This window comes from Podarcis tiliguerta (assembly GCF_965153285.1).
Source record: "Podarcis tiliguerta genome assembly, chromosome: 4".
Lineage (NCBI taxonomy): Eukaryota > Metazoa > Chordata > Lepidosauria > Squamata > Lacertidae > Podarcis > Podarcis tiliguerta.
The window spans coordinates 22,583,267-22,604,846 of record NC_139537.1 but is presented as its reverse complement, the minus strand read 5'-3'; the positions used below and the strand labels follow the sequence as shown (position 1 = coordinate 22,604,846).

Below are 21,580 nucleotides of genomic sequence, written 5' to 3'. Positions count from 1 at the left end.
ATTCCCTCCCCCCCCCCCCAAAATGATATGGCATGCCCCTTTCTGGTGTAAACCACCTTACATTTAAGCACACTTCTGAAAGGCTAGTTGAGGGTTCTTAGCTATCTGTGATATAGAGGGGAGTGAAACCTCATCCAAACCAGATTGAGCACCACCTAGCTGGGCAGACAAACCACCCCCCAACAATATTCATGTCTTCCCTGTACCAAGTTTCAGTTTACTGGCCCTCAGCCACTACAAACCCAAACACCGCTCACAATTCCCACTGCCTCAGCTGGATTAGATGAAAAGGAGATGTAAAACTAGGAATCATCAAAATGGTGATGATTGACACCCAATCACCAATCAGCTCACACCCCCAGATGATCTCTCCCAGTGACTTAGATGTTAAATATAGGAACCATGTAGTAAAAAGTACCAGAGAACTTTGTGTGAAAGTAAGACACTTTCCCATAGCCTTTTCACAGTTAACTTATTTTGTTTTGTGGGACCCACCTTCTTTTGTTGAATCTATGTTCCCCCTTTTTTTGTTTGAACAATTTTACTTGTTTTTATAACTGTATTTTTGTAACCCGCACTGCAATCTTGCGGTAAAGGGTGGATAAGAAATCTTATAAATACAGCAAAAAAGCATATGAAAGTTAAGTTAGATACAGCAATGTGTTTTATACACAGAAGAGCTTTTGGAAGCAGAAAGAGTTAGCCGTGGTGAGAAGATTAAAGGAAGGGAGAAAGTTGCTTACTAAAGGAACAAAAGAAAAACAAAGGTACAAGCAGTTTTGTAAGTAAGGGGATGCCTTAAGGTAGGAAAAAAGCCTACAAGCAGAATACGAATTAAGAATTCAGGTGTTACTTTTAGGGTTCACAGATCTAAACAGCAAATAAAGTTAAGTTACCACTCTCCTGCAAGACTCATTCTGACATCTTTAGAAGCATCTGACTACAGAAGATACATACTCTATGTATTTGAATTTCAAGTAAATTAAGGCATTAGGCTCTTTCATCTCTGTTACATTACTGTTTCGTGTGCCTTGAAGATTAATATTATTTACTCATTCAAGTAGACACATGACATGTTCATTAGAGCATTCCTTCTTTTACCACTTTTCACTGTTGCTGCATGTTCCTTTGCTCAAAATGAAAAGCCTACCTTTTGGCAACAAAGTTTACTTGTTTGATTCTATACAACTACCTCCTCTGAAAAGCGTGACAGATAAGCGCTAACAGTTAAAGTAGCAGCAAAGAAAGTAAGGAGCAAAAACTAAAAGGACATGCCCTGAATTATCAATCACTGAAGAAAAAGAGATAGAAATCATTGAGGTTTAGCTACCATAAAGCAATGCAAACAAAACGAGTCAATTACAGACAGCAGCCTAAACTGCCATATTCTGTTTGTGGTCTAAGTGCAGTTTCATGAATTACTTTGCCAGATACAGTATTAAAAATATTTGTATTAGAAAACCCATGTGCGCTGCAGTGTGTGTCATTCCAAATACACAAAAAGATCATGCGACTGGATTCTGGAAACACATACCAGAATAAAATCTGTAAACTGCTTCACTCACTTATCTAGTGCAGACACCTTTACTGACGCATGTATTAACACATAGCCGTAACGTCCATCAAGAGTGACTGGTTAGCAGCTGAAGTGTAAAGAGTTAATGCTCATTCTCAGCTGTATTGCGGTAGTATCTATGGGAGAACTCAGCAAAACCCTCACAGCGATTGACATAAAATGGCAACATGTTCCTTGTGTTACGAAAATGCATTCAGCAAGGCATGTTAAATCATCTTTATAGCATCACTTCTGCAGCACATACAGGTCCTGGACTTCTCGGAGGCACTGCCTCTCCAATCCATCACCTAATAACCTGGAAGTTTTAGACACTTTCTGTATTTCCTTTTTCTCCAAACCGCCCCCCCCCCCCCCCCGTTTTCTGCTCCTTTTAGATTCAATGGCTAAGGAAGCAGTCTGCATGTGTTGTGTGTTTGAGTTTTGGAGATAAAATTGATATTACTTTCCTCTAGGCCTGCTGGATTCTGAACAGACTCCTGGACCTTTAACAACTGTGTGGCTTCTTCTCAGTGACAAATATGGGAAAAAGGAATCAAGGCAAAATGTACCTGGCAAAGTTCTCCAGTAAAGTTGCACAGAAAAAAAACCCCTGCATAGCGCAAGACCAATGCAGCCCTAGGTTTCTGTTATGTTGCAGCAGTGCTTTCAGGCCTACAATAGCTGGACATCAATGATACAAATGGATAGCCAGTTGAACTCATGTTATCATAATTGAGCTTCTTTCATTTATTTATTTATTTGCTTCATTTCATATCTTCTTAAACACTGTGTTGTCTTCCACATTTAACGTTCATTTGTTTCTTCAGGTTTTTATTTTTATAATAAAGGGTCTCATCCAAGACTTAACGTTCCGAGATCTTGGGCAGCGTGGTAGTGAAAGGCCTCTGACAGACCACAGAGAGTTCTAGACCAGGTGTCAGCAAACTTTTTCAGCAGGGGGCCGGTCCACTGTCCCTCAGACCTTGTGGGGGGCTGGACTATATTTTGAAAAAATAATGAAAGAATTCCTCTGCCCCACAAATAACCCAGAGATGCATTTTAAATAAAAGGACACATTCTACTCATGTAAAAACACGCTGATTCCTGCACAGTCTATGGGTCGGATTTAAAAGGCGATTGGGCCTGATCCGGCCCCCGGCCTTAGTTTGCCTACCCATCTAGACAGTCAGAAAACACTGTACGAAGAGCTAAAGTTCTGACTCCATGTAAGCCAGCATCACTCTGGGCTCGAGAGAGAGGAAGAGCAGTAAGGATATAAGCCCTTGTCTGTGGACTAATGCATTTTCAGATGGTCCCTGAGACCATACAGAATATAAAGCAAAGTATTGGAGGACTTTCCTAAAGCAAATATAGTGGCAGAAGCATGTTAAGATTCTGCTCGCTTCTGCACTTTGATGTGGTTATACTGAAAGCACAAGGTGAAAGGAAAAGTTTTGCTAAGCAGCAAACTGGCATTCCTAGGCTTGCAGATGTTCCAGGACAGCTTGAAATGATATGTAACCAATGCAAATCTACTGCCACATAGCAACCCATCGCTTCTCCTCATGCATTCCAGTATAACCATGTGAACACTTGGAAGGAAGTATGCCTTCATATTCCAAGTACTTTTCTCACATGGCACCCATGATGTGGGAAATTATGTCAGTCCTCAAAGAACAACCAAACTAAAATAATGGTCTCTAAAGTCACGTTGTAAGCACTTTCAAGCTATTTATCCATTAATTCTGTGTTACTAAAGACTACCATAATAAAATTGCACAGGAAAATGTTGAGAGAGACCAGAACGAGTGGGAACTGAAACAACTACTTCAAGTAAGTTATTTGTGGAAAAAATTATTTATTTAAACAAAATGTTAAGTAGGTACAAATATTAAGTCTATCAGTTTTCCTACTACATAAAAACCAAATATTCGTTAATACAACTTTTTTAGTAGCAAAAAGCAAAGGCAGTTTTGCATAGCCTATTGCGTTTAGGCTAAGCTTTAGGCCCAGACCAAAAATTTCAAAACAAATGTTTCCAAACGATTGTGTTTTAATATTAAGTGTGGAAATAAACATATTTAACAATACTCACTTATAGTGCCCATAGTTGTTTACTAATATAAGGTATAGTTGTGTTGATTTTTAAGTAAAAAAATTAAAATACTTAAGATGCAATCAGTTTACATTCCTTTATAGTAATTTAAAATCAGAATAAAGCTAGTTCACAAAATGCTAGACAGAGGGTCCACTACTATGGTTCCATCCTTCTATAGTGAAATCCCAAATAATATGTAGGTTATGCTTACACAGACCCCAAAAGCCACCAATTTATCAACCATTCTAAACTATGAATTTAAAGCCAAAGCACCAATCTCTTGGTTATTTTTTAAAGTATAGAAGTAACTTAGCTTTCTCCATAACAAACCATTTACAATCCAACAGAATGATCCATCCCTTTCCTACACATGGGAAGGGTCCCCAATACACCACTAATACGCTCTCCCCCACCTGGGCCTTGCACTACTGCATATGGAGCCAGGCATACTACAAAATGCCAAGGCATTTTACCTGCAATGGGAAGACTATAAATATCTCCCATAGCCAGAGAATCATCTTCCCATGCAAGCTACTCACTCTTGGACAACAAACAGCTTATGAGTGGCCCCAAGGGGGACTGAAACCACTAGACTCATTCAAGGGCCTTTAATTGCAGATTAATGGCCAAGCACATAACAGGAGAGGGATTTATCAGGTTCCAAGTTTTATATGCAGCTAAATATTTGCCCCCACAGCCTTCTACATAAAGTTAAGTTGATATGCTAAAGTGTTCATCCATCTCCAAATAAATTCTAATATATAGGTCCCAAAAATAAAAACTTCAATGATTCAAATAGTATTTTGTAATTTCCTCTACATATATCACACCACCTCACCCTCTTGGGGAAAAAAACATATGGGATGATATGTCAAAAATAGCATGAAATATCTATACAGGTGAAAAAATGTACATGTCACAATAAACTGATAAGATACAGAGTTGTTATTTGATCACAATTCCATGTTCACTTGGAATTTCAGCAATGCATTATTGATTGTGTGGGAAACTCCCATGTTATTCTTGTATCTTTTGGGTTCCTTCATGAAATCTTATTCAAGGCTTCTCCAAGTTTCTCCGTGGCTTCAGTGTGTGCCTATCATTTTTAGTATCTTGAATAACCTATTTTGACCCTTTTGTTTTGCTGCATAATAAAACAACAAGGCCCATGTTATGTTTCTAGAAGTGCTGTTTACATTTTATAATATATATATAAGTAGCATCTTAACATTAAGAACAGGACAGGCTAATACAAAATGAGATAGAATATAGAGTATTTTTTATTCAGTATAAAGCCTCTCCACTTTAAGAGACTAATAGTTACCTTGTTCCAAGAAAGGAATAGAAAATTCTTCCACACAGTTTAGAATCAACCTAAAAAGCACCTTGATGAAACAATACATTGGCCTGGATCCAGTGTAGAACATGCACAAGAATAGTTGCACAAGAAGAATACCCCACCCCTCTCAAGCCCCCCTAGAAGGTCGAAGGGCATTCAAGAAAGACCTGTGCTTCGGGACTGGCGACTACAGTGGGAGAGGTTTGGGAGAAATAATGTGGAGGCATTCGGAGTTATTGTGAGAAAGGAATGAAAAATCCCATATGCACTACCCCTGATGCTCTTTGGACAAAATTGTCAGTTGTCATGTTGCTTCAAAGAGTCTGCTATCAGTGTCACATATGCAGTAACTGGAGGGATGGGACAAAAACAAACCCCACTCCTTCTGAAGAACCAGCTAGCTACAGCTAGTAATAGCAAGTGCTTTAAGGATCCTTAATGAGAAACATATGGAAGGCGGCATATTTTGTTGGCTGATCTTTTCTTAATTTTTTAAAAACAAGTGGAAATCTAACATACAGGGCCAAAACCTGTATGTTAAGATCAACACAAGAAATACAGCTTTATTGTAGAAAAATGTTTGCCATATCCTAGACATGCCTCCAAATGAATGAAAAAAGGGCCAAGGTTGATTGTGGAGGTGCTACTTCAACCAACATGGGAGTTTCGTGTCCTCAGTTTCACTTTTAAAATAAGGAATGTGCTTCGAGATGAACAAATGTACACTACTTGTAATACCAAGTATGGTTTCAAAATAAACTGGTTAAACAATTTTAGATAAGCTATCACTAAATGACAATGGAAGATAAAGTGTTACCTGTTTATATTCACTAACGCAGTTTTGGCAACAGAATCTTTTCGGCTCTCCATCAACCATAAGGATATTGTTTGCTGCTCCTTTACTTGGCAGGTATTCCCCACAATGCTCACAACAATTCATTATTAAGCCATTTGCCATTCGGTATCGATTGAAGCAGTGGTCACTACACAGCTTATGTGTCATATTTTTAAAGCTAACCTCATGACGGATCTAAAGGGGGGGGGGGAGAGAGAAACAATTTTACTGTAGTGAGTTATAATTAGCCAGATAACAGCTTTTAAACATAAATTTGGATTAAACTGTTTGAAAAATGTGGAAAATGCAATTTCAGAAATGCAAGCTGCATTTGGTACTTTTGAAACTTAAAAAGCAAAAACAAAACAGGAACAGAGGATACTACATGTAATACAATTTGACTTTAAAATATATGACTTGTAAACATTGGTAAGGATTCAGTACATGACTGAGTATAAAAAACCCAGAATGAAATAAAATGTGTTTAGTAAACTTTCACATGTAAGGCAAAATATATTTTTACAATGTATTCAATCACCACAGAAATTCAGTAACTCTCAAAAATTCAAAGATTGGAAACTAATGCCCTCTTCTAAGAAAAATACCCCATTTTCCATAAAACTAATATTCACAGAATAAGCTGCACTATGGGCAAATGTGAGGAAAAATGAGTTTTACGTGTATGTTAAAAGCACAAAGAGCAAAATGCACCAAATTTCCTCCTTGCCTCAGACACTGACAAAGTTGAACCATGCATTACAGTACATGCATTATTTCTATCTTTGCAAAGAAGGAAAATGACAGACTAATGGTAACGACAAGGATAGAGACTACTACAAATCGTAACTAAAAAGAATCAAAGAATACTTAATCTAAGAAAATTCAAGTCTGTGAAGGATGCAGAAATGCAAACCACCCAATCTGGAAAGGCTAGGTAAATAATTTTCATTTCCTAGCTATCATGAGAACTTGTATGCTGCCAGAAGACTGAAGAGCATGACAAGTGGCTCAAGTGAAAATTCTGCCCACATAAGAAATATTGGTGAGAAATATTACCTAAGTAATTTCCTGAGAATAATATTATATTAGTGTATAAATGAGGGATGGGAGAAGCAAACAAACCTCTGTTAGTTTTCCACAAATAGTGCATCTAGACTTATTTAAGATTCCTTTTGAGGGATTCTGTTTGTCTTCATAGAAGGACAAGCATGACGTGCTGCAAAACTCCTGGAAGGACTCACTTGAATCAACCTGAGCAACAATGGTACCTTTCATTGTTGTTATGTCTCTGAAAGATAAGAAGGGAACGTCCTCTAAATATTAGGAGCCACCATAAAATACAATAGTCACAGATAGTACAAGATTTAAAAGTCTGAACAAAAAACTGGGAAGAAGAAAAAGAGTTTGGATTTGATATCCTGCTTTATCACAAAGCGGCTAACATTCTCCTTTCCCTTCCTCCCCCACAACAAACACTCTGTGAGGTGAGTGGGGCTGAGAGACTTCAAAGAAGTGTGACTAGCCCAAGGTCACCCAGCAGCTGCAGGTGGAGGAGTGGGGAAGCGAACCCGGTTCACCAGATTACGAGTCTACCACTCTTAACAACTACGCCACACTTGGAACAATTTGATATTATCAAGAGCCCCCTCCCTCCCACCACCCAAAATGGGAGGGGGGCATCCCATTGGCTGGATCTGAACACCATGCTAAAAATGGTTTAATGTGACACACACAAGAAGGAACAAGCTGTGCAACCAAAGACAACGCTTTCACTTCTTCAGTTAAACATAACTTTGGTGTCATCCAAATCCCTGCTTGTGGTTAGCATTAACTATGCTTAATTTTAAAAAGCCAGCTTCAGAAAATGTGGTTTGAAGTTAGTTTTAAAAAAGCCAGCCACAGTTTGTGTTAACCAGTTTTTTATGGCTGTCCTGACAGATTGCAATTAAAAGTGGAATCCTTTAAGTTGTTCTTCTAGGCTGAGAGGGAGAATAGAAGAGGAGTTTGGATTTGATATCCCGCTTTATCACTACCTGAAGGAGTCTCAAAGCGTCTAACATTCTCCTTTCCCTTCCTCCCCCACAACAAACACTCTATGAGGTGAGTGGGGCTGAGAGACTTCAGAGAAGTGTGACTAGCCCAAGGTCACCCAGCAGCTGCATGTGGAGCAGGGATGCGAACCCGGTTCGCCCACACTGGCTCTCCAGGATAGGGAGGAGCATGCAAGCCCAAGACTTACTTCAGCTCATTCCTGCTTGTTAAACAAGTATTCCCCAACCTGGTGCCCTCCAGATGTTTTTGACAACAACTTCCGTCACCCTGGTCACGGACCATGCTGGCTGGAGCAGACAGTTCATGTACAAAACTGCTGGAAGGTACCACATTGGCTATCCCTGCTGTAGACTAAGGAGCAGTGCAAATAATGGTTTGCATATCAAAAGCCAGTCTTTTCTCCTTGAGTATCAGGAGATATGTACACCCCTTCTCATCTAGCAGTGAAAACATATTTTCATATATCATGGACACCTAATGCAAACTATGGAGAACAAATCCTGTTTCTTTGTAAATTAGAGTGTGAAAATGTAGTTCAATCTGTTTATGAAATTATTTTGCCATAGATGCAGCTGTAATGTAAAGCCGTGATTTGTGGCAGAAAAGAGGGATAAACTGATTTGGGGGACTGGGGGTGGAGTCTCCCATTTCACAAACCACAATTTAAAAGGAATTAGTCTTATATCTACATCAGTGCTCAACCGTGGTGAAAATGCAATGAAGAAAATGGAAAAGTTTATTTGTAAAAGTATTATTTGGAGACACGTGGAATACCACGAGAAGCAAAAATATCAATTATAAACAGAAACACCATAAAGCAAACGTTTGTTGTTGTTTAACAAAAGGGAATGGGAGCACATTTAATTCTTTTGTGCTATAGCTGCTCATTGCTCATAAGATAACTCACAAACCTTAGGTCTCTTGTACTGAAGTATGCATAAGCTAAGCCCTATTAACCTGAAGTGATTTTACTCTAATAAAACAGGAAGACAGCTACCTAGCTGCATACAGCCAATGGATCAACAGATAGTTACAATCCCTGTCTCTCAGTAAACCTGACAGCTTCAAAAGCAAAGTTATACATTTTTAAATTACAAGTTGATGTCAAAATCAATTTATCTAACTGTCCAACATATCTCAATGCAGCAGTTAATGTTGTTTAGATGGGTAGCTTAAAAGGGCTTCAAGAATATTAACACACTGGATTTAATCATGTTTCATTAACAAAGCAAAGCAGGACTTGGCACCACCCACAGACCTCACTGCTAGCACTCAACAAATGTGTACAAATTAGGCCAAAACGCTCCACCCATGCTTCCCACAAGTCTCAGCTTAATTTTATATTTTGTTTTTTCAGAACTGTTTATACACCCACATCATTAGCGCCAAACAGCATTCTTCATGGATTCCAGAAGAGGAGACAGTGAACAAAACTAAGATGCTAAGCAGTACGAAAGTTAACTAGGTTTGTTCCTCTTTCCAAGTCTCTGTATTGGCATAGGATTATATTACACAGAGAAAGGACTAAACATGTGTGTGATAAGCAGAAAACTTTTTATACAAACCACCTTCATTTTAGTTATTTTATATTGTTTCATGTTAAATGCTTAGAGGTTTTTCCTGACTAAGCGTTATATAAACTTTGTTAGCTAGATAATGACCGATCCATGGTTAGCTCAATGTGAATGGGCACCCAAGCCAACAATTTCCCATCTCCCACTGTGAGCAAATCATGGTTTGTGCTTAACTATAGTTTGCTTTACCAAGAAGACCCTTCAAAATGGGCTAATGATTTGGTCACTACATTTGATCCAACTCAATGCCTATCAGTTGTTATAACAAGTATGAACAAGAATAAGTTGAAAGAAGGTAGCTCATTCATGCCCTTGATAAACTGCTTTAAGGACGGTTTTTTATATATATATAAAAAACCAACTATCAAGCAGTGTATTTATTTTATGCAATAAATAAATGAATAAAAATAAAATATTTTACTGAGTTCTTGGAACACTGAACAAGAATACTGATCACACTGACAAGGATCAAGTAGTAAGATCTAACCCTTACTTTTTGCACATAACGCAGAGTTTCTTTGGAGCTGGTTTATGCGAGAATGATGAAAGGCAGGTAGTGGAACAAAAAAGGTGAACTGATCCTTTCCGCTGATATGCAGTCTGGCCCTTCTGCAAAGGTTTCTTGCAGTTAGCACATGTGACTTTAACCTGCTTAGAAGGCTGCTGTTGTGTAGGAGGCTGGAAGACTTGTTTTGGGAGGGATGCCACCGGTGACAGAGAATCCACACCTGGTTGTTTCTGATTCCTTGGAAATGAAGCTGACTGAGATATCCAGGAATCTTAAAGAAACAAAATAATATAAAGTTAAAATTTAAAAATTACCTCTCAATATGACAAGCTGTTTGACAGTGAAGGAGAATATTCTATTCCCAGTGTAGCTAAAAGGAGAACCACTCAGTTTTTCCCAAAGGCTAAATAATAAGTGTTAGTAACATAAAAAGATGTTGGGATACGCCGCCGCCCATACTGCATAATAAATATTTACAGATCACCACCTGCTAGTCATGGGAATAGCAATAGAATGCCTTTGTCTTCAAAATTCCAACACAATGCTCAGGAGAATTTGGTGAATGTGAAGACATTTTCCTACTCTGTGATAACTGACTTTGAAGATGGAACAGAAGGGGTGAGGAAGACGATATCAGAGTTGGGGAAACCTTTTTCAGCATTCGCTTCTGAGGACCAAATTCTAGTGGTAGGCAGGGCCACACTGAATGGATCAACAAATGTATAGTACGCTGGTTTCTACACACACTCACACACCTCTCTATCCTCCATCAGAAAACTATTATCAGAGTTCAAGAGAATATTCTAGCCAGGCACATGCACTTGGGTTACAAAGCAGGGTCAGTGAGGGTTATAGCTTGAGGAGTGTTTCAAGGGCCAGATGGAAAGGTCTGGAGGGTCACATTCAGCACCCAGGCCTCAGGTTCCCCACTCCAGATTTAAAGCAAATTTGCTGTATGCCTCACTTTCAAGGAGGAAGCAAAAAGCTTTGAGTTTGAATTTCAGCTATCAGGACAAGGGCTAGCAACTTTCTAAAAAGGAACTAGTTTTGAACAGGGAGTTAATAGGTTTTGTCATTAGACATCCCACAAACTCCCAAATACTTACTGGAAATTGAATATGCTGTAAGTGGCTGAAACATTATTTGGTCAAGTTTTATATAACTCCTCAACTGAACCCACACATTTTTTGAGAAACTCAAATCAATCATTTAAAAAACTATCCAAGTTAGTAACACTTCTTCATTGAGCAATGCAAGTTACCTAAGCAAACGAACTTGGAGGGACACTCAGATTCAGAAATATGGTCTATTTTTCTTGTACTAAACAAACAGCCCATTCCTGACAGTTGCTGTTTGACTGTCTGAACTGTAACTTCAGCAACTGAACTTAGTGAGTACAGTAAGTCAGGTTGCAGAATTTCATTTACAGTACAGTGGTAACTTGGTTTACAAACTTAATCCGTTCCGGAAGTCCGTTCTTAAACCAAGGCACGCTTTCCCTAATGAGACCTCCCGCTGCTGGTGCCCTTCCACCGTTCGTATTCTGTTCTTAGACCGAGGTAAAGTTCTCAAAGCTACTTCTCAACACTACTTCTGGTTTTGTGGAGTTCGTAAACCGAATCATTCGTAAACAGGTTTGTTCTTAAACTGAGGTACCTATGTTTTAATTGCATATTTAGGTTGTCACTCTAATGATTATGCATACATACACAAGTACATAATTTTATTTGTATGCCACTCAAGGCAGCTTGCAAGATGAAGAAAATATCTAATTACAACATAACAAAAATGGTCATAAACATCAAAACATACACAACCAAATTGAACAATTTCCACACAAAACAAATGATGTAATTTTTATGGTATTTTGTGTTTGAACTTTGTGTACAATCATAATCTTTTATACAGCGCTATAGAAATTTCTGGTTGGACAGTGTTCTCGAAGCTACAAACATGAGTCTGACCAAACTGCGGGAGACAGTGGAAGACAGAAGTGCCTGGCGTGCTCTGGTCCATGGGGTCACAAAGAGTCGGACATGACTAAACGACTAAACAACAAATAGAAATTTCGGTAATTTGCCATTTAGAAATGGAGATGATAAAATAACTAACTGGTAAATGACAAGCTGTGTCATGATACTGTATTTGAAGATCTGAAAATATTAGGAGTAACTGGACTTTACTATCTTAAGGAACTGAAACTTCTCATATACAAATAGATCAATATTTGTTTAATAACACACTTCAGCACTTAACTTTGGACATTATCATAGAACCCAAACTCATCTCTTCTATCATTAACCTGTGACATGAAAACAATCTCTGTAGATTGTCTATGGCAGGGGTCTGCAACCTTTAAGACAAAAAGAGCCACTTGGACCAGTTTCCGAAGGAAAAAAAACTGGGAGCCGCAAAACTCGTCATTATAATAATAACTTTTTTGTCACTTTTTTATTATTTCTTTGTTTGACCCCTCAGAATTACTCCTCCTCATAGAAATAAACGTTAAATTAACAAGTTACCCTTTTTGTGTGTGTGTTCTTGATTCCCCTTTAAAACAGTGACCAGCGTACACGCCCCCTTTCAATGTAGCAGGCGGGCGGGAAGGTGACGTCGGGACGGTGCGTGACTAACGCACGCACCGCCCCCATGCGACGTCACAGCCAGTACAGTGCCCGCCACAGTGGGGAGTGTCGGGCGCACAATGCGCCTCCTCCCCTCGCTAGTATCCACCCCGGAGCCGCGGCAAAGGTGTAAAAGAGCCACATGCGGAACCGGAGCCGCGGGTTGCTGACGCCTGGTCTATGGAAATTGTCCTTCATGAAACAAAACCTATATTCTGCAGTGCGGATGAAAACCTTTTTAGACCCACATCACATTAATCAGGGAATGGCTCTAGAAGCACCCTGAAACAAACAGCAAACAACAAAACCAAGAAGATAAAGGTAACAAAATACTCAAGAAATAGATGAGAGAGAAGAAAACAAGGACAATGTTTGCCCGAGAGCAAGGACATCATCTCTGATGATGATGCCTCTGCTAAAAGGTACTGAGCGGAAAGGTGGGGGCCATGCCCCCATGAACGTGCACACTGAGAGTAGGGGGAAAAGCTCACCCAAAAACCTAGCTCTAGAAAGTTCTCAGCAATGATCTGCGTATGTACAGCACCCATTTGTGAAACCATTTCTGAAACCAAATGTTTTGCTTAGAAAATTTGAGTTTGAAAAATCCACCTTGTTTTCAACCATTGTTTGGCAGTACAAATAATCCCAGCATCCTTTCTTAACCAGGATTTGTGATCACTCCTCTAAACGCTGACTAAAGTCACAAGATAAGAACAACTGAAAAACCCAACCTTGGGAGAAACTTAACCATGGCCAAGCCTCTGTGTCTCAACATTGCATATTACTGACACCTAATGAAGTTGCTTACATTTTTTATATGGGGGGGATATTTTGGCCACATAATGGTGGGAAGTTTTATTTATACCCTGCCTATCTGGCTGGGTTTCCCCAGACACTCTGGTGGCTTACAGAATATATAAAACATAATAAAGCATCAAATATTAAAAACTTAAAATCCCCTATCTGCAATTACGTTCAGATGCAGATTTGCACTTTTATAAGCATGTTGTCCTAATATGGCTTTTAAGGTGTAGTACATAACTGTAAAGTCTGTCAACCACCCAACATTGTTCAAGCAATAGACTGCCACAATGGAATCTGGAAAGTTGCTCACCGAGTGGTATGAAGACATTATAGTAATTAATTAACTAATTAAAAACCCCAGAGTGAACTTAAATGGTTAAATTGGACAATGAGGAAGGGAGCTTGTCCTCCAAACAAAAAGCTATGGGTTTTCCATTCTGGTTTCAAGTGCAAGCACTAATAACAGTTGCCAACTTGGATATTACATAAACCATGATTAGAGTAGAGGAAAACCATCCACAGAAAAAGGAGGTAAGGAGCGAGAACTCCATGAATCTGCAGTATTTTCATTGTGGTTGTTGGCATCAGTCTGATTTGGGAGTCATTGGAGGAGTGTGCCTTTGGGGGTAAAGTCGAACTGGAGAGTTACAGCTCCCGCTATAGCTATAGAGATTGATATGAGAGGCATGCTTTATTGCAGGTGAGGCAGATGTAGGCATCCAGTTTTGTTGCTACAGGAGCACCATGGCACCACTTCTCCTTGCTGCTCCCAGCAGTCATTCATCCTCTGGTCACTGCTGTGGATATACAACCTGCCTGCCTGTATTTTCATAAGATTACTTTTTGTAGAGAAAATCTTACAAAAACTGCTACTTGAGAGAAGACTGGCTAGCTCTTCCAAACAATGAGACACATGTGGGAAATGGGTCCTTCATTAACCAAACTATAATTGGTTATCTTTAGGCATTAGCCACAGTTCCCAATTGTAAAATAAAATAAAATACAACAATGAAAAATATCTCATTTTAATTTATTTAATTTACTCCTATGTAGAAATGACTGTATATGATACTTAATATGGAAAATGGGAAATCTCTTTGGCACAAAATGTTTAAAGGTTGGGGTGGCGGTCAGGGAGTATGTTATTGGCTCAAAGGCACTATGAAATTGTGAAAGAATGAACCTCAGTGTTTAAATCTAATAGCATCTAAAGTTAAAATAATTCACCATTTCAGTGGGTAAGATAGAATAGCATTTGACACCTGTAAATCACATACTGTATATAAGCTCCTGTTCATCCATGGACTGAAGAATGTGCTATTAAGTACCCCAGTGCACATACATACTGCAAGAAATTTGTACATGGAATTGTGACATGCTAAAATCCACAAGCAGGTTTCCGGTCAATTGCTACAGAAAATTAATGTACAGAAACCTCATAGCGATAATTGATGTAATTGGGTAACAAGGCAAACTCAGATTTAATTGTCTACAATATAGGAGTGATAGAGACCTACCCCACGATTCTAAATCAGTTTATACATGAAGCTTTATGGCCAAGCTTCATAAAGTTCTGAAACACCAGTCACTTACAGTGGTGTCGGTAACATATTCAGGCAACCTCTTTTGACCAGAGGTGCATTTGTCTTTTACGTCTGAAACTGTGTATCAGGTGCAAAAATTCAGCGCCTTCAGAAACTCAAGTTTTCATTAGTTTCAGATCTTCCTTAGTTAGAGAGAAACAAAGCTTGATTGGTAAAATCTCAAGAACTAAAAAAGCGGCTGAGCAGATTTGGAGGTCAGAGTTGTTAGCAGGCAACCCTTTTCCCCTGCTCAAACGTTAGAAGAAGAATTATACCTCAATGCCACTGTGCAAGTTTGGTTCTACATGTGTAACTTAGGGATCTTGTGGTCACAGGTTTATATCTTTCTTTTGACACATAGTATATACAATTCTTTTGTAGTCTTCCACTGTTTGGTTTTTAAATTTAATGTTTTGGTGACAATATTAATGTTTGTTTTATTTTCTGTAAACCGCTTAGAGAGATATAATTTGTTAAATAAATAAATAGATAGATAGATAGATAGATAGATAGATGGATGGATTCTCACTCTTTTCTTCTGGAAGCAAAATTTTGTTCTCCCCACCCCTTTTGACCTGTCTCATGTGTTCCAAGTTACTTGTATCTATGCTCAAAACTGCATCCAACACTGTCCTTACAATAATGAGCTGGTTTCTGCTTAAGGTTTATTATTTCCTCTCCTCTTAACAAAACATGGTTTGGACCTATCCTATCCCATTTAAATGGATGCACATATAAGAAACAGTGACCAGAACCCAGACAACTCCCAAAACCAAGCCCCACAAAAGTTTGGTTGTGATGCCAGAGCAAAAGGAAAAAAAGGTCTGCTGGTTATCTTGTTAAAAGTAACCAGGCTTCCCTCTCTATTTATCATACATAAATGAACAAAATTATCAACTATAAAAAGGTAAAGGTACCCCTGCCCGTACGGGCCAGTCTTGACAGACTCTAGGGTTGTGCGCCCATCTCACTTAAGAGGCCAAGGGCCAGCGTTGTCCGGAGACACTTCCGGGTCACGTGGCCAGCGTGACAAAGCTGCATCTGGCGAGCCAGCGCAGCACACGGAAACGCCGTTTACCTTCCCGCCAGTAAGCGGTCCCTATTTATCTACTTGCACCCAAGGGTGCTTTCGAACTGCTAGGTTGGCAGGCGCTGGGACCGAACGACGGGAGCGCACCCCGCCGCAGGGATTCGAACCGCCGACCTTTCGATCGGCAAGCCCTAGGTGCTGAGGCTTTTACCCACAGCGCCACCTGGGTCCCAATTTAAATGGATGCACATATAAGAAACAGTGACCAGAACCCAGACAACTCCCAAAACCAAGCCCCACAAAAGTTTGGTTGTGATGCCAGAGCAAAAGGAAAAAAAAGGTCTGCTGGTTATCTTGTTAAAAGTAACCAGGCTTCCCTCTCTATTTATCATACATAAATGAACAAAATTATCAACTATACAAGGCTGCAAAAACTGTCTTAATCCACGAATAACTAAAGTAGCTAAGCTTAACACTCTCAACCTGAGCAGGGTGTATAGCAGCTCTCTTGAAAATTCAAAAATGTTCAACTCAACATATAAAGAAAATGGGGAGGGAAGGAGAGAATGTATTTTGAAGCTAAGCAAAAAAGATCCCATATTGTATTTATTGCTGTGGGGTTTCTACTGCACCCAGTATTAATAAAGCCACCAGTAACACATTCACTCATGAGACATTATCCAATATCCCTGGATATTTCTAGCTCGTATCTTCAACGGCAGCTAAAGTTCTACTACTACCCAATCTTACTAACTTGAAGACACCCCAGTTGTGAGAACTTCGCCCCTCTCCACTCAAAAATCTAAAAAGGTGGCTAATAATTTGCCATCCGAGAACTGAACATCTTGGATGAAAGTGCCTTTAGGGGAGTTCTCCATGGATAACAATTTAAGAATCCTTTAAGAAATAACCAACTTCTGAACAGCACCTGATTACAGACAGATTAGAAGTGGTCAAAACCTGTTTACTTAAAAACATATTGATCCCCATCAATCCAGAAACTCCTGTGATGCTAAGCAATGGTAACAGAAGATGCTCCTTTGAACATGTTACAGATAAGTGAATTAATGTGGGTGTGCATAAGTGCACCTCACAACACCCTGAGCCCCAAGGGGACTAGGACCTCAGTATCAGGAGGTAAGCATGAGGGCTTGGGAAATGGCTGTATATGCCATGACGATAATAACTCCATATGGCAACCTATCAAGGTTGACTTTAAGTCTCCTCCACCCTTAGATAGTAAGTTCTTGTCATGAAACATTATGAGCTGGAGAAATAAGGCAAATGACTGTGAGTTCCTAGAGTATCTAAGGAACTTTGATGTAGTTATGCTCCAGGAGACCTGGTCTCAAACCCCAATAGTAACTGAAGGCTTTAAAGCCTATTCACTGCCAGCCTTCAAACTAAACCCAAAAGTAGATTCCAGCCAGTTTAGCCATTCTTACTGCTCTATATTTAGATTTAAACCTGACATCCCTTCAAGCCTGCAGCTCTACTATCTAAGCCAGGCACAGGCAAACTCGGCCCTCCAGATGTTTTGGGACTACAACTCCCATCATCCCTAGCTAACAGGACCAATGATCAGGGATGATGGGAGCTGGAGTCCCAAAACATATGGAGGGCCAAGTTTGCCTATGCCCAAACTAAGCCTTCAAGTTTGATTAGAATCAAGGGACACTTGCCAAAATCTATGCAGATATATCTCCCTGCACAGAGAGGCCCTCCCCATTTCTTCACTGAAGCTATCTAAGCAGTTTGCAACAACAAATTCCCTCTACTGAAATAATCTTAGCAGGTGTCTTTAACGAGAGGGTGGGCAATGATGACTCTGCACTTCTCAGAGTGCTTGGACTTGACCAAGGTAATTCTCTACCTGCCTTTAACTGTCTACTGTTCTAAGGACAACATCTTGAACAATGCAGGCATATGCCTCACCAATTTTTGCATTCAATTCAGTAAAGTCTTGCTCAATTATTCAGTGAGTTTTGATAATTCCAGAGAGTTCACCTATATATCAAGAAGGGGTTAACTGTGTCATTGACTATTTCCTAGTTTCCCCAGTATTGGGGGATTGAGTCGTGGTGGGCGATTGCACTGCTAAGTGACCACTTATTTTTGACCTTGGCCATAGAACTTAACTGTCCTGTGCTCACACCTTTCCTGCCCAACTCCTGATGAAAACATAAGACATTCTGCCAAGAATTCCTTGGACTGCATAAATTCCATCCATTATTTAAAACCAAGACAACACTGGAGTGCAGTTTCTGTAATTAACCCAGAATACCCCCAAGAAGCTAGCAAAGCATATGAAAATCTATGAACATCTCTGATTTTTCAAAACAACAATTCAAGGTGTGGAAACAATCCAGGGAGTCTTTTACTAACAAGTGGTTTGACAAGGAATGTAGAGCTCTAAAATCTTATATCCAGAGTATTTCTTGACAATACTGGAAGGAAGAGGGTGCTGCCTACTTCAGTTCTAAAGATCTACTGCGGTATCTTACTAAAAGAGAGAAATAGAGAGAACTGAATATACTAAAAAGCAATGGGAAAATCTGCTTCATAACTTCAAATAGCTCTAGGAAATTCTGGTTCTTGGTCTCTGAGGAACTCAGCACCAAAGACCTCCTCACTCCATCCACTTTGCTTAGTAGTTGGTATCATTACTTTGCAAGTGTCTTGCACAAGGAACGACTAGATGGAGTGGCAGGTCACCATTCTCTGCTCACAATCTCACCTGATGAAATAAAAATGCTAATAGTCCAGCTAAAGAAAGGGAAGGGCATCTGGTCCAGATGTGATAGGCTCCAAAGTACTAAAATTATACATGACTGGTGAACCCCTTTGCTGGCTAACCTGTTCACATTGGTGAATAACACTGGATCCATGCCAGAGGCATGGACAAGGGCAATAATAATTCCAATATATAAAGGGAGACCATATAATACCATCTAACTATAGATCAGTAAGTCTTTTCCCCAAGTTATATGCTAAACATCTATTGGGTAAACTTACACTTTGGATGTCTCAACTTGCAATACTAGGCCCAGAGCAGGTGGTCTTTTGCCAGGGTAAACTACTCTGGACCACTGTGTCATCCTATCTCACCCAAATAGAATCTAGACACATAAAAACCGCTCTGAAAATGCTTTTTGTTAAAGTGCTTTTAAAAATACATTGAATCTTCCATAAGGCTCACCATCACCATCTAGTGTCACATTGTATAAAGCACCCTTAAACTGTTTTATTTGCAGCTGTATAGCTAGGTCCCCTGTTGACAAGTATTCTATTTAAGACATCCAAGTCAAAGCTCTATGATCTTCTGGACCTAAAAGGAGCCTTTGATTCAATCCCAATTTATACTCTGGAACAAATTAACCAGAATGAACATTGGCGTAAGGTTACTTTTTCTTATTATACACCTCCATGAGCTGCCAGTGAAATGCTCCCAACTAGGCAGGGGAATCCCAAAAAAATATTGCCAACAAAGGAGAGGAAACAGGGTTGCATCTTAGTCCCTTACTTATTCAATCATTTTCCATATGACCTTGTTCTCTGTTTATGTGGGGTTGGTGCCCACTGCCCGAAGCTTAGCTCCATTCATATTCCCATTCTATTATGCAGGTTAGATTGAGGGCCACTCAGTGTTGAGTGCCCCAAAGACAAAGAACCTTGAAAGATTTAACACCATGCCATCTGCTACTGTAAGGAAGATTCTAGAAAATTTCTTATTCAGAAAGATATGGTCCTTGTGGTTTAAACAGGTCAAAACCATTGCACATGTTTTATTTTACTGCCCATTTTACACAGAAAATCTGCAATAAATATATAAACCCCATGCTGAAAGGAAGGTTAAATTGCCCTGACTTCTCCAGGGTTTCCTTTCTACTAAACAGCTGTAGGCCTGCCATTATGGATAATGTAGCAACATTTCTGAGAGAGACCATGAAACTACATCGCTATAGGATTTGAGAGGCACTTTTAAACCTTATTATGTCTGTACCATATTAGTTTTATCTTAAAGTATCTCGCATTATGAACAGATGCCAATTTTATGCTTTGACTGCTCCTTCTTCAGTAACCACATTATTGTTTTACAGCTCTGAAAAGGAGTGAGGTTGTTGGTCTGTTTTTGTTCTTGTTTTTATTATGTACTTTGTGTTCTCATTGTTTATTTTTATGTTCTGAACCACCCAGTGATCTTTGGAGGAAGGGTGGTATACAAATTTAAATAAATAAATAAAATTCTTAACAAATGAAATATATTTTTCTCCAGTAACTGAAACAATATTTTTTATCATAGAGAATAATTATTCTATCCAGTAACTAACAATCCCTTCCGGAAAGTACACTATGTTCACTCATAAGCAAGCCACACCAAACAATGGGCCTAACTCTTCAACACTACAACCACTCACCTTGGTCTCAAATTAAGATATAATTCTGTAGCACAGAAGGTATGTGAGCTACATGGTCCAAGGAGAATATGCTTTAATTGTTATAGTAACCAGCTATTATGCACACTTGATCAGCAAACATACTAATTACAGTGGAAAACTCCATTTAAGTAACCTTGATTAAATAAATGCAGCGTGATTTGTAAACCTGTACCATGGCCTCAAAAATGGGGGAAATAATCCACAATGTAACTGGTATTATTAGTTGTGCCACTAGTAGAAGAAATATATATTTGCATAAAAAGGTACAACCTACCAGGGTTATGATGAGTCGCAGATTCTCCATTCTGAAAGACATCTCCAGCTACGTTCATTCTACCAGGATTGAAAGGTCCTACACCAGTCTTGGTCTGTGAAGTTAAAGATGGGGTGTATGTTTGTATATTAACACCAAAATTACTTGACTGCAGTCCGTTAGATACATCTCCCAAGTTGGTATTCTGTAGTGATGTTACATGTGTAATCATTAAGTTCATGTCACGCCCTTCAGTATTTTCTAAACGGCCAACACTCACAGAGCTCATACCTCTTTCTAATGTAGTAACATTAGCAATTTGAATTTCAGAGTCTGGTTCTGTGGTTATACCACTATTACCTATTCCTGCATTTACCTTACTTCTTGAAAAACTGGGTGGTGAAAATTCCATCTCAGTGGCTCTGTTTTTAGGCTCTGGAAATCTTCTTTCACTGAAACTGGAATCATTTCTCTCTTGCCCCTGATTTGCTTCAGTATCTTCTTCATCATCAATAATAATAGTTTCAGTTATACTTCCCTTTTGAGAACTCAGGTCTTTTGTTGAAACCACTGCTTTGGGGTCATTTCCGTGATGCTCTTCGTTACTGGGTGAACTAAAAGCTGCATTTCTAGGATCCGTTATCAGCCCTGCAGAAATCTGTGGAGGTTGCACAGGTTCAACAAATACAACATCATCGTCGTCTTCTACGGAAGGACTCTGGAACTTAGATCTAGAAACCAGAGAGTTAGATGGACAGCCGAAAGAGTTTCCTACATTGGCTAGGCCAGTTGCCATTGTGGTAGGCCCCAATAACTCAGATGGGTGTTCAGACAGCGCCAGTTTTCAGACAGCTTGTGGACCTTCCAGAAAAACTGTTATAAAAGA

The 21,580-nt window shown here is 39.3% G+C and overlaps 1 protein-coding gene and 1 long non-coding RNA gene across 16 annotated transcripts in view; both read right to left on the bottom strand.

Annotated features, from left to right (window-relative positions):
- ZMYM2 (zinc finger MYM-type containing 2) overlaps window positions 1-21,580 on the bottom strand; it is a 63,482-nt gene that overhangs the window by 29,606 nt on the left and 12,296 nt on the right. For 8 of the 15 annotated variants that reach the window (XM_083436113.1, XM_083436112.1, XM_083436119.1 and 5 more), the window contains exons 3-6: window positions 20,716-21,567; window positions 9,947-10,232; window positions 6,950-7,115; window positions 5,810-6,022 (exon numbers count right to left, since the gene is read on the bottom strand). In XM_083436113.1, the coding sequence (XP_083292239.1) occupies window positions 5,810-6,022; window positions 6,950-7,115; window positions 9,947-10,232; window positions 20,716-21,490 (1,440 nt within the window). In that variant the 5' untranslated portion in view covers window positions 21,491-21,567. Of the gene's footprint in view, window positions 1-5,809; window positions 6,023-6,949; window positions 7,116-9,946; window positions 10,233-20,715; window positions 21,568-21,580 lie in introns of those variants that run through there. The other 7 variants (XM_083436117.1, XM_083436109.1, XM_083436108.1 and 4 more) reach the window with 2 other exon arrangements.
- On the bottom strand, window positions 11,302-13,393 carry LOC310675908. Its single transcript, XR_014510305.1, has 3 exons — window positions 12,757-13,393; window positions 12,019-12,294; window positions 11,302-11,871 (listed from the first exon to the last, which is right to left on the bottom strand). It is a non-coding gene; the product is annotated as an uncharacterized lncRNA (long non-coding RNA).